This window comes from Peromyscus eremicus, chromosome 23, assembly GCF_949786415.1.
Source record: "Peromyscus eremicus chromosome 23, PerEre_H2_v1, whole genome shotgun sequence".
Classification (NCBI taxonomy): Eukaryota; Metazoa; Chordata; class Mammalia; order Rodentia; family Cricetidae; genus Peromyscus; species Peromyscus eremicus.
In genome coordinates, this window is record NC_081438.1 from 37629394 (window position 1) to 37642592 (window position 13199).

Genomic DNA, 13199 nt, shown 5'->3' on the forward strand with positions numbered 1-13199 from the left:
TCTATTAGCTTTTGTTTTGTATAGTCATTTAATTTGATGAATTTTTTCACTATTTGCATGTCTTTTGTTTCTCTTAAGATTTTCAGAAGTACTGGTAGGGCATGGTTGCACACACCTTTAATCCCCTGACAGTCACTTCTATTTCTCAGCTCGAAAATATAGACCAGTGTCACCCTGACCATGATTGACAAAAATGGTAATTCAGAAATTATGATGGTGAATAGTGTTAATTTGAGGTATTTAAGATACATGTTTTCATTCTTCTAAATTGTTTCTATGCTGATTTGTTACATGGTAGTTACTATGATTTACAGTTCTCTTGGCTAAATGCCAAGGTTTTGTAATAACCACTGGGTAACCCTTCTCAGGGAAAGACAGAAATTGCAGGTGGATACTGACATGAAATGGAATTTCTAATGAAGAAAAACTTGCACTATAAATATAATTTATAGAGGGAACTCTGTTTTGTTGTATCAAGTAGAGTTTGAATTCTTTGGGAAATTATTTATGTGGTTACAGACACGGAAGGGAAAATGTTTTCAACTAGGATTTTTTATTATTAAATCAAGTGGGTTTTTTGTTTGTTTTGAGACAGTATCTTGCTATGGGACTCTGGATAGCCTGGAATTCACTTTGTAGATTAAGCTGGCCTCAGATGTGGGGTTATCCTCCTGCCTCTGCCTCCTGTGTGCTGGGATTGCAGGTGTTGCTTAGCCAGCTGTGGATCATCCTCCCTTGATGAGGCAGTCTGTTTGTTGACTGTAGTTCAGCACCTTGTGTGTGACACCTTGTTTATGTAGTGTTCGCCTTCAAGCTGTTTATAATTTAGTGGTGTGTTTATTAATAGGCATGTCAAGGTGTATCATTGCACGTGTGTGGGAATTCCACCTTGTTCTTTAATATTCTATAAATATGTGAGTGACACGTAGCTGCTCCTTTTGACTGACTAGGTGACAGTTTTGTAGGTAATTTTACCTTTAGCTGCATAGTATCCATGTGGGTACTAATGCTCACTGTTGAACATGTTTTAGTTTCAGTTTGAGTAATTCTAGTAAGCCTCAGCTCACGTGTACAAACTACAACTTTGCATTAAAATAGTTTCACAAAATTGAAAATGTAAATTCTGCCATGTTCAGCTTTCCCTTTTCACTCCCCTTGGATTGTGTGTGGTGGCATGCATTTAGTCTTACTCAATTCTTGTTTTAATTCTGTACCTACCAAGGGCCCGGACCTTCCCATTAGTTTAGCTGCATCTTCTCCCACATAAGCTAAGTCATCACTGAAGCTGCTGAAGCGGCTACAAATCCTCTTTATTTTCCTTCATATGAAACAAAAATTGGAGTGGATTAGATCTGAGTTTAAATCTTGTCAGTCTGTGCTTTTACCTGTAATTCTTTTGGCCTCTAAGTTAGTTCCTCTCTGATATGAGGATGAGGTAGGCTGATGCTCAGAAAACATTTAGATTAGTGCCTAGCATGGGGTAGGAGCCAGAATTACCACCACACGTATTGCTGATAGTAAACAGAAGAGTAATGAACTAATTTACTCGTCTTTGGTGACCTCTAGCAGTTTCCTCTCAGGGAGACTTAGAAACTAGCTTTAGAGGAAACTGTGAATGCAGCCCATATTATTAGCTAATTAGTTAGTGTTTATTCTAAGCTTTTTCTCCCCTTTTTCTTTTTTTTGAAAGGCTATGGAGTTTTAAAGTTTCTCTTGATATATTTGAACTTTCCGATCTACTTGAGTGTTGCTGCAGTGGAAACTGGGTTGCAGCAGTTGGTTGGGAATTTGCAATTGCTTGAGTTGAGTCCTGGCTTTGCTGTTGACCTTGTCCATGTGTCTTTGATTAAATGACAAACTCTCTGAGCTCTCGCTCTCATTTTTCTGTTCACACCTTGTTCTGTTCATGCCTGCCTGCCGGTAGGTGCTCAGAGACTCTGATGCCGTGTGCTAAGGCTCTTTAGCAGTGCAGAGTGCTCGTCAGAGGCAAGAAGAGTTCCTTTCTTAGTTTTCAGCTCAGCCTCGTTCACCTTGTTTTCTGAAAACAAAGCCTTGATGTCATATAAGACACTACAAATTAAAACATATCCCATTAATAATAGCTCTGTGGCCAAGGGTATTTTGGTAACTTTTTTTTCCCCAATTATAAAGGTTTTTAGACACTCCCCAAATAGCAAACAGTTCCTGGACAAGTGTGACTTGTAGTTCTAGATCGTCTGTTCCAGCTCTACTCAAACCAGCCACCTCCATTAAATCTGTGGCTGACTTCACCCAGCTTTAGTTCATTTCTGTTTCAGCTGCTCTTCTGCATGGGGTTGTCAGCATAACTTCTGTTCGGGTTTTGTAAACCATCTTGTGCTTTTCCGTGTGACTTGGTCTTGTTTTCTCAGCTTGCTTGGAGTACTCCAAAGGGTAAACACACGGGTTTTCCCTCCTCTACAGCATCTGTGGGAGAGGGTACTTTGTTCAAGTGTGTCCATGGGCTGCGGTTGAGTAACTTGCACTTGGACACACATCTGCGGCAGTTTGCAGCTGTTTAGTGTGTATCTAGAGTTACAGACAGGCATCCAAACAGGCCTTGTTGAAGATTTGGTGCTTTAGTGTGCCACCGTGTGTTTTAATGTAGTCTCAACCTTTATCCCCCCTCCCCCAAGAAATTTTGCTATTTATATTTGGCTGAAGGAACTTAGTAGATCTTTATTAATTTGAATTTTAATATAATATTTGGGGAATTGTGTTGTCTGAGCAGTAATAAACAGTTCTGAAAGACTGAGAGGAAAAGAGTTATTCAAGAGTCTTGGTTCTGGTAGTTTTCATTATTTCATTAAATTAATTTGTTAAATCTCTGGTGATTCTTACTATAGGGTTAGGTTGTCGACTTTGATAAGGAGGAGCCTGTTGCTGATTCATTTGGAAATGACTATATTAAGAAAAAGAAACTCCTTTGCATTTGCTTTAATTGGAGCTTTCCTTAAAACAAGATTTTTTTCTTTACACTTAAAATTAATGTTTCTTCCACATGAGTGTTTGCATTTTATTTTCCAGATTTTTTCCCTCTAAAACCAATGTGCTGCTCCACTAAGACCCTGTTTTGCATCTTCCCCAGGAATGTCACTGTCTGCTGGATCCTCCCCTCTCCATTCCCCCAAAATTACTCCACACACCTCTCCTGCTCCTAGAAGAAGAAGTCACACTCCAAACCCAGCGAGTTTCATGGTGCCGCCTAGTGCCTCCACTCCTGCCAATAACCCCGTTCCTCAGACTCCATCCTCTGGTCAGGTGATCCAGAAGGAGACTGTCGGGGGGACGACTTACTTCTATACAGATACAACTCCAGCACCTTTGACTGGAATGGTACGGCTCCAATAAAGAGGGACTCGGCGCTCTTAGGAAAGCTGCTCCTCACATTGGAAGGGCTATAGGGACATGAAAAAGTATTTTACTTTTTAACTTATTCTCGTGTCATTAATTTCATTCAGTAATCAGATTGTAGTCATCCTTTGTTTAGTGTGTTGGGGCTTGTTTTCCCCACAGGGTTACCTAGTCAGCACCTGGCCTAGCTAAAGTTGTATTCTCTGACTTTGTTACTAGTTACTGGAGATGAAGGAAGGTTTACCTCGGGGAAGAAGTCTCTCAGTTAATGAAAGTCACCGTTCCTCAGATAAAGCAATAATGTAAAGGTCAGAGTTCCAGATAGCAGAATGACATGCTGTGATAGAGGTTGATAGTGTGGTCCTTGGGGGAGTCTGACCCGAGGGAGCCAAAGACCTGCTGATGGGAAGGGAATCCTGAGGTAAACGGGAAAGGTAGACTGGGGGGCAGACGTGCATACAAAGACCAAGAGAGGAAGAACATGCCCAGGAGAAATGATTTCTTCTCGGGGAGTCCCCAATGTCAAGAGAGGGTGAAAGGAGGAAGCAGAGAGGGAGGGAGAGGAGTGTGGGGCGGCACCACCCCGGCACAGAATGCCAGCTCCCCTTTCAGCCTCATACGTTACAGAAGTGAACTAGAGAATTTAGTAAATAAGTCTTGACGAAAAAAGCCAAATTCCATTAAAATGATGGGAGCTTAAACTATAGGTTTCCATAGCACAGTTTGATTGTCAGACTAGGTTAAATTTAATATTTTGCTAAAAGATGCTTTGAGTGACGGGAAAACAGGTTTCTTTGTCCTTGTTGTAAGGCTTAGTCCTGCTGTGTTTTCCACTCAAGTCACTACTTCTGAGATAGTTTTCTTGTTTGTAAATGAAAAGAGTAGTGCCCACTGCCTTCTAGAAGTGAATGTAAAAACCTGTGAGCACTACAAAACACTTGAAAGAACTGTTCTGGGAGGTCTTTTGCTTTGTTTTGTTTGGGGGCGGGGTGATATCATAACCATGGAACAGTGAACGCAGAGGTGATAGAGGTAGAGACTTGTTTCTTTCAAGCAAATTCTTATCAGTTTAATAAGTTTCGGTACTTTAAAACAATTCTTGCTTGTAGAAAGAAGAAATGGCACTTACTATGTGGAGGCTGGTTTGTCACTCACTGTCTCTGCTGTTTGTAGAGACCAGCATAACATAGTTTATAGTGTTTTCACTCTTCTGACAGCCTGAGGTAGTTGAACCAAACTGTCTGGTAGAAGGAAAGCAAAGCAAGAGAGAGGCAGTTTTACTCCCACTGTAGGCTTAGGCTTTGTAAAACTACTTTCTGGTTGCGATCCACAGCAGATGACTACCTGAGGACAACAGAAAAACAGCTGAATTCATTTCTCCGGGAGTGGGAGTGGGGGTGGGGGTGGGGGTGGGGCTTGGGAGAATGAGGATAAGGAGAAAAAGAAGGGTCTGGGTGTGGGGAAGTGAAACCGAGTGACTGGCCCAGTTGGGAGACTGTGTGGTGTGCTAGATAGGAGATGGAGCTGTGGGTACGCAGGCCTCTCTTCACTAGTGTGTTGTTGCAGCGTGGTTGGACAGGTGTGCGAGCAGACTGGACTTAGGTTAGCTACAGGGACACTGCCTGCTCCTTGAGTTGGTTTAAAAGTGCTTCTGAGTTGGTGGAAATAGGACATTCTGTACAAGAGCTAGTTTTGCTCTCAGTGGGCCTGAGATTTTACAGCTGTATAAATGTTTTTCTTCTTAGACTTCTTAAAATTATTTTTAAAATAAATTTTAAAAATATTAAAATAGAAGATTTTTTAAGTGAATCATTCAGAAAGTATTCTTCTAACAGTTGTTGTTTGAAGTGTTTGATTCACTGTTATTAAAACATTTAAGATGTACCAAAATTTATTACTCTCAGATAAAAATTAAACTTTTATAAAAATGATAAAGCTTACTAATTGAGAAAAACTGATGATTACATTTTCCTCCTTCTTGCCTTTTTAGGTATTTCCAAACTATCATATTTATCCTCCAACTGCACCTCATGTTGCTTATATGCAACCAAAAGCAAATGCACCTTCCTTCTTCATGGCCGACGAGCTCCGACAGGTATGTATGCTTTCACAAGTTAGGGTAGACCCTGACCGTGGCTGTACTTCAGAGCAGGAGGAAGGATGTGCAGACCACTGTGTGTAGGCTCGCACAATCACCTAAGCAAGGAGATTTAGAACATGGAAGTTTTGTGTATTTTTTTTGTTTTTTGGTTTGGTTTGGTTTTTCGAGACAGGGTTTCTCTGTGTGGTTTTGGTGCCTGTCCTGGAACTCACTCTGTAGCCCAGGCTGGCCTCGAACTCACAGAGATCCGCCTGGCTCTGCCTCCCGAGTGCTGGGATTAAAGGCGTGCACCACCAACGCCTGGCTTGTGTATGTTTAAGAAAGCCATTTTAAGGAAATCTTAATGTGTTAAAGTACAAAATATAGAATTATTATTTAAAAGTGCTTCCTTTATGTGCTTCATGTTCTTTGTACAAAAAGGACTCTTTACGTGGGTTTATTTGTTCGTGTGTTTGTGTGTAAATGTGTGCTCACTTGAATGTGTCAGGGAGAGCATATGGAAGTCAGAGGACAACTTGCGGGAGTTGGTTCTCTCCTTCCACCATGTGGGTTCTGGGTATTAAACTCAGATTAATCAGGCTTGGCAGTGAATGCCTTTCCTCACTGAACCATCTCACATGGAAAGGGCCCTTTAAATAAAGCACACATCATTTAAATGGTCTCTAACCTTTAAATTATTGCCACCTGGCTAGGGTTTGGATTTATATATATTAACATCTCTAGATATGTTATGATAGGAGTATTAAAAGTAATAAAAAATATTATTTAGTTATAACGGAAAATGTAGATATCAGAAGCTCTGTTTAAAATGTTATCAATATACTTGTTTCTTGTTCTTAGGAGCTGATCAACAGACATTTAATAACAATGGCTCAAATTGATCAAGCAGATATGCCAGGTAAAACGCATATTGATACATCCCTTTCCCCACCCCTGGCAGAAGCAGGATTTCCGAGTTTTGAGGCCAGCTTGGTCTATAGAGAGAGTTCCAGGACAGCCAGGGCTACACAGAGAAACCCTGTCTCACAAAACCAAAAATAAACAAACAAACAAATAAATAAGGGGGGTGATCCTATATTAAGCCACATTAAAAAAGAATTAATAGATTAACGTGTATGCCTAAGAACATTTAAAGCTTCTACTGTGTATACCAGTAAGTTGATAAAGTATTTTAATAGATAAAGATTCACTATACAGGGCACACGAAGGCGCTTCTTTTCTTGTGAAGAAATACTGGGTTGTGAATTTAGCTCAGTGGAAAGCATTTGCCTGGTAAATGCAAGGCTCTTGGGCTCATTCCCCACAACTGGAGGCCAAAATCACAAAGCAAAACATTGCTAAGTTCTACTAAACTAACATTTAAAAATGACTCAAAGACACCTGCTGTTAAAGAGGAACTAAAACTTGGAAGGAGATATACAGTCTGTACAATTGACAAATAATAGAAAAAAGACCTGATCAAACAGCTCACCAGGAAAATGGCCAAAGATGAATATGGGCATTTTTATGGACAATCCTTATAGCCAATAAATGTGTCAAGAGAAGGAAATAAGGAAATGATCTGACAGTGTGCCAACTTAGGCTGTAGATCCATATGTTCTCGGTATTGATGATAGTTTACATTGTTGAACTTGCAACTGCTTTGGAAAACTCAAGCTGAATATCTATATACCATTTACCTAGCATTTCTGATTCTAGATCCAGACAGACTTTGGTCATTTCAAGAAAGCATGTATATAACAAGCCAGCAGCTAATAGTGAATAGGGACAGATCAGAAATTTTTTCTCTAACGTTTGGGACAAGACAAGGATGCCACTGTTGCCCCTTCCATTCAGAAGCCTTAGCCAGAGCAGTCAGGCAAAAGAGAGAAATAAAGGCATCCAGTTAGACAGCAGATGACAAGCTATAAAAATCACAAGACTGTACCAGAAAACTTCCAGAACAATACTCAAATTCAGCAAAGTTGTGGGATACAAAAATCAACATTCAGAAATAGTTTTCTCAAAATAGCTCATAGATAACAAATAAGCATATACCAGTGAAGGAATAAATATAGCCAGAGAGATACTATCATGGAATACATTGCTGGAAGAATTTGAAGGGGTCACAATGGAAGGGTGTCCTACACTTGTCGACTGGAAGGACAGTGTTATTAAATGTCCACACTAAGACACATTGAATAAATGAATATAACCAAAACAAAAAAATTGTCCGCACCATCTAAGGGTTTGAGGTTCCTGTGGTTTCTGTCAAGTAAAGACATCGGTAGAACCACCACTGCACAGGACAGACTATTCCTTCCTAGATAATTCTTTCAATTCCCTGTGGTTTGCAGAACTATGAAACACATTCCGTAGAATCAGACACCGAGATACTGTGACCCTTAGGCAAAGCACATGTGTTTTGCTGTCCATTTCATCCTTGGCTGTGGGACACGGAACCCAGAGCCTCATGCATGCTGCTTAAGACTGAGCTGAATCCCCAGTCCTGAATCTATACTGCTTTGGACTCAAGTATAAAACAAGTACTGACTGATTCAGTGTTAACTTTCAAACCTGCTTTAAGTAGTGTGTTCTATAATAGAAGCATGAAGGATAGACACATATGAATATAATTCTAATTTTAACTATACCACCTTTCATTTGAATGATTTATGTAATCTCCATAAAGAATCAAAAGATAGAAAATGCCCCCCACCCCCACCCCCAGCTATCTTGTCAGGACTTAATTTAAGTAATTTATGTGAAATCTATAAGTGAGTACTTCCTACATGTTAGTGATAATACTGTATTAATGAAATTGAGTGTTTACTTTGGAGAAGCTTAGAGACAAGGAAATATGCAGGTTTATATAAGACATTATACACAGAATAGCTATTTCAAAAGCTGAGTTGGTCGTAGCACTAAAGCCCAAGAGAGTCACAAGGACAGAAAGAACTAGCCATTTGTTATTTGAAAGTTACGACTTGAGAGTGGGCCAAACTAGGTGGAAAGGAGAGTGACTTTGAGGGACTAAACAGAAATAAAGCTGCACAAGTGCACAGTGCTTAGGGCTGGGCAGACCCCACCACAGAGGTGCAGACTAGGACTGTAGCTCATAGAGCTGTGTTCCAGCGGGATCGTGAGGAAGCATCAGTGCAACACAGGGCACTTAAATCCCAGAAGTCTGACAGTGGTGTATCCCAAGTGCAACGGCCTGAAGGGAGGACGTGTATTCATAATGTTTTTGTCCTGTGACCATTTTCAGTTATGCATAGCCACTGCACACAAATTCAAAATGTACAGCTTCTAAAGCCAGATAGTGTATGCTCTGGAAATCCCTGTGTATTGAATAGTTTGTCTCCACCTTGTATAGCTGCTTGGTGTTAAAACTGTGGTAGCCATCCAGAGGTTGTTGCAAATACCTGTGGTAGCTGGTTTCCTTCCTGCGCCTTCACCGTCAGCACTGTTTTAGCTGCACCTCTTAACTACCGGGGCAAGCGTAGTTTCCTCCAGTTGTGCTTACTTGAGCCAGAGGTTGGTTTGTAAGAGTTCGGTGCCATCCGTCATGTCGATAGGTACACCCATAGATATGCTTGCAGACATGTACGTGGATGAACACACTTCCTGATTTAATGATCCTTATTTCAAATTTCTGGTTTTTACAAATATTCGAATAAAATGTTTAATCAAGTAATGACTCAGTTCTGGTAATTATTTCTGAAAACAAAAATCCCATATTTTCTGCCCAGAGACTGGAACTGACTTTGAGTGTGTGAACTTGAGCTGTGCTTTGGCGGCTTGGCAGCCTGGTTTATTGGTACAGGAGCCGTAGTTTGTTTTATAGAAGTATTATAAATCCAGCACTGCCTCATGACACAGATCTGTTAGGATCATCAGTGAATGGTGATAGATTTGATTTCTTTTTCATTACTGTGAGAGATTTATGAATGAATGCCTATCATTGAAAATTGTCTTCCTGTGGCTTACTCAGCAGTCCCCACTGAAGTTGACAGCTACCATAGCCTCTTCCCTCTGGAGCCACTGCCTCCCCCCAACCGGATACAGAAATCAAGTAATTTTGGGTATATCACATCTTGCTACAAAGCTGTAAACAGCAAAGATGACCTGCCATATTGCCTTCGGAGGATACATGGTAAGGAAGATGGGTTTCTTTTGTCAGGAGTGTATTACTTGAGCTAAGATGATCCATATGCGCTTATAAACAGGGCTTTATTTATCATACACATCTGAAGGACAAGGTTTCTTTTTTTCTTTTCTTCTTCCTTTTTTTTTTTTTTTTTGAGCTTGATATTTTACAGGCAACATAGACCATTTTCATTTGCAGTTGATTATAGTAGAAAATTTTCTTCTTTAGGTTTTCGTCTGGTTAACACAAAGTGCATGGTGTTGGTTGATATGTGGAAAAAAATTCAGCACTCAAATATTGTAACTCTGCGTGAAGTGTTTACCACTAAAGCATTTGCTGAGCCCTGTAAGTAACTGGTCCTGTGGTGGTTTTGCTCGTGAGTTGCACAGTCTGGAGCCAGACTCCTGTGACGTGTGTTTCTGTTTTCTTGTAAGCTCTTGTGTTCGCATATGATTTCCATGCTGGAGGAGAAACTATGATGAGCAGACACTTTAATGACTCGAATGCCGACGCCTACTTCACAAAGAGAAAGTGGGGTAAGAGAGGTGCCAGCAGACTGTGTTTTGATGCATGCTTTGGTTTGGGGACAGTAGTTTCATATTAAAACATAATACAAATTTATTCTCATTTTGAGGGCCCTACTGTACATTTTTAAGGCATCTGAAAGAATTGGGGTTGGTTTGCAGCAAGTTAGGAGTGTGCATTGACTCAGACTTGATGCCAGCGTCTTTGTACCCTGTAAACACAATTTGATAGTCTTACTATCCAGTGTGCCTGTATGATCATTTGTGAAATTACTTTCTTAACATGTGCTTTTGTTTATTTATTACGTGTCAAGTCAGGTTTCTTAAAGCAACTTTACTTAAAAATGGAGTATTTTTTTTCTGCTGTCTTTCTAATATCTAAAGTCATTTTATAATTAAACTATTTCAAAAAACCTAAAAATGTATAGTTAGTCTAAAATGTGCTTACTTAGAAGGAAAATGATACAAGAGAAAATGTAAATCCATTTTGAGATGTCAAAATTTATGTGTTTATGGACAGTCTCATTGTATGGTGTAAACCAAGAATGAAGCATCACATTGGTAGCTGTGGTTTAATCTTAAGATTTTCTTGAACACAAAACATAATACTTGGGTTTGTCATAACCTTGCTTTCTGCATTCTGACAGTTGAAAGAAGAACGTTGTGGTTACATAGTTGTTGGACATTGAAAACCTGGTCACACAGTGTGGTCCTTTCGCCTTTTGTTGTGTTATCTGTACACAGGCACAGTTTTGTGAAGGATGTGGTGCAACTATCCCTACAGATGACTATGGTTGTGGCTGGAATGACTGTAGCACCGCCTGAGAAGTGGCTGTAGGCTTGGATTTCACCTGAGCACTGCTGCTGTTTGGGCTGCGCCCGCCCCTTGTGTTGTGGGCCTCTTCTGTATCGTAGATTGGTGGACGGTGGTACTGTGCACAGTGGTACTGTGCACTGGATACCCCTCTGACTCAGCTCTGATCCAGCCAGAAAGAGCCCCAGACACTGCCAGTGTTCCCTGTTGAGAACTACTCAGAGCATTTTACCAGTTCAAAAAAATCTGTATTTTGTTTTTGTATTGAAAACATGTATCTCAGTTATTTACATTTTCTCAGAATCAGTCCTTCCATTTTACACTTTTTTTGATTTTTCCTTCCGAGACAGGGTTTCTATGTGTAGCCCTGGCTGTCCTGGAACTCGGTCTGTAGACCAGGCTGGCCTTGAACTCTCAGAGATCCACCTGCCTCTGCCTCCCGAGTGCTGGGATTAAAGGCGTGCGCCACCACTGCCACCACCACCACCCCGGCCCATTTTACACTCTTATAACCTCACATAATACACTATACACACATGAATGTCTCTTGTTTTCTCTTACTGTATAATTATTGGTTTAGCAACAACTTCTTTAAAAAGGCACATTTGTTAGAAATGTATTATTATTTAGAAGATGGAGATGATATGAGATAGAGAAATTGTATTTATATTGAATTATGTAGAAATTACAATCAAGTGAAGTGAATGGTTAGAATCGAATCTTTTGGGAAGTAAGTCCTATGTGCTTGCTGTAAGTCCTCCTGTAATTAGCACTTAGGAAACTGAGACAGGAGGATTGCCACAAGTTGGAGGTGTTGTATTTTAAAAAACGGTGGGAAGGAGTCATAACATACAACAGGGCCCATGTAGGAGGTTTATTGAGAGGAGGGGAGAGAAGAGATAGAAAAGGGGGCAGAGACCAGTCCCTGGAGACGAGAAGGAAGGAAGAGAGACAGGAGGTGTACAAGGCCCGCCTTTTATAAGGAAATGTAGTGAATGTGCACAGGGGTGCCCTTAGTGGCTGAGCTGAGGTATATCCTGTCAGAACCCTAAGGGCAAGCCAGTATAGATGCTGGTTTCGGCACTAATGTTATTTATTTGTCAGCATTATTTACCGGTGTGAGAAAACACGAGGTGCAATGGAACCCGCTGTAAGAGTTTTTATTAGGGAAGGGAAAGAGTGGAGGTGGGTAGGCCTACGGAAAAGAAGTGGGGGAGGTGCGTGTGCTACCTCTGGCAAGAGGGAGAGAGTGGGAGGGGGTAGAGCCTGCTTTTATAGGTCACCTTGAGCATGTGTATATGGGCTTACGTGGCCACGCCATACATGTGCATAGATGACGTGGTCACACTGCGCATGAAGGCCCTGGAGTGACTAAGCATTTTGCCTGACTGCTGACGGCACATGTCTAGAAGTAGCTAGGAATAATAATGGGAGACCTACAGAGTAAGATTCTGGTCTCCAAAGCAGAACAGAATAGATGGATGTAATGTCTCACGCCTTCAATCTCAGCACTTAGAAGGCAGATGCAGGCAGATCTCGAGTTCAAGGCCAGCCTGGTCTACATAGTAAATTCCAGGACAGCCAGGACTATATACAAACAACAGTAAAACAGAATAACCAGTACTACTTTTTCTTATGACCATATCAATTGTATAGTAGTTTTTTCCATGGGGCTAGAGAGATGGCTCAGCAGTTAAGAGCACTGACTATTTTTCCAGAGGTCCTGAGTTTAATTCCCAGCAACCACATGGTGGATCACAGCCATCTATAATAGGATCTGATGGCCTCTTCTGGCCTACAGGTATACATGCAGAGCACTCATAAAGAAAACAGAAATAAATACAATTTCAAAAACAAACTTCTTTGGTGGTGCAGTGGGCTAAGCTACAGGTTTTGTCGTCTTGAGCTGTGCTCCACCCTCAACTCAGTACACTGTTGCAGGGCTCTCCCGGGTCCTCTGTCGTCATCTTCTTCTAAGATGGCAGCTTCTGCTAAGAGCTATTTGGAGACTTCTAAGACTTCTCTGTAATGTCTTCATCCTATCCAAATTGAGATGAAATGGTTTGTTTTATATGTGCTTATTAAAAATGTTGTCCCAAGCCATAACTACATAGTCACTATTTTTTTTAGTCAGGATTTTTGAAATAAGGTCTTGTTTTGTAGCCCTGACTGTCAGGCCCTGAGTTCTTACGTAGTCCAGCCTAGCCTCAGACTTGCAGCAGTCCTCCTGAGTGCTTCCTAAGGGCTGGATTATATGAG

The 13199-nt window shown here is 40.8% G+C and overlaps 1 protein-coding gene across 5 annotated transcripts in view; it reads left to right on the forward strand.

The window, feature by feature from the left end:
- Positions 1 to 13199, forward strand: part of Pan3 (poly(A) specific ribonuclease subunit PAN3) — a 123886-nt gene that overhangs the window by 91332 nt on the left and 19355 nt on the right. For 4 of the 5 annotated variants that reach the window (XM_059249340.1, XM_059249341.1, XM_059249343.1 and 1 more), the window contains 6 exons: positions 3107 to 3354; positions 5363 to 5467; positions 6314 to 6371; positions 9447 to 9608; positions 9831 to 9947; positions 10037 to 10138. In XM_059249340.1, the coding sequence (XP_059105323.1) occupies positions 3107 to 3354; positions 5363 to 5467; positions 6314 to 6371; positions 9447 to 9608; positions 9831 to 9947; positions 10037 to 10138 (792 nt within the window). The remainder of the gene's footprint in view (positions 1 to 3106; positions 3355 to 5362; positions 5468 to 6313; positions 6372 to 9446; positions 9609 to 9830; positions 9948 to 10036; positions 10139 to 13199) is intronic. The other variant, XM_059249342.1, reaches the window with a different exon arrangement.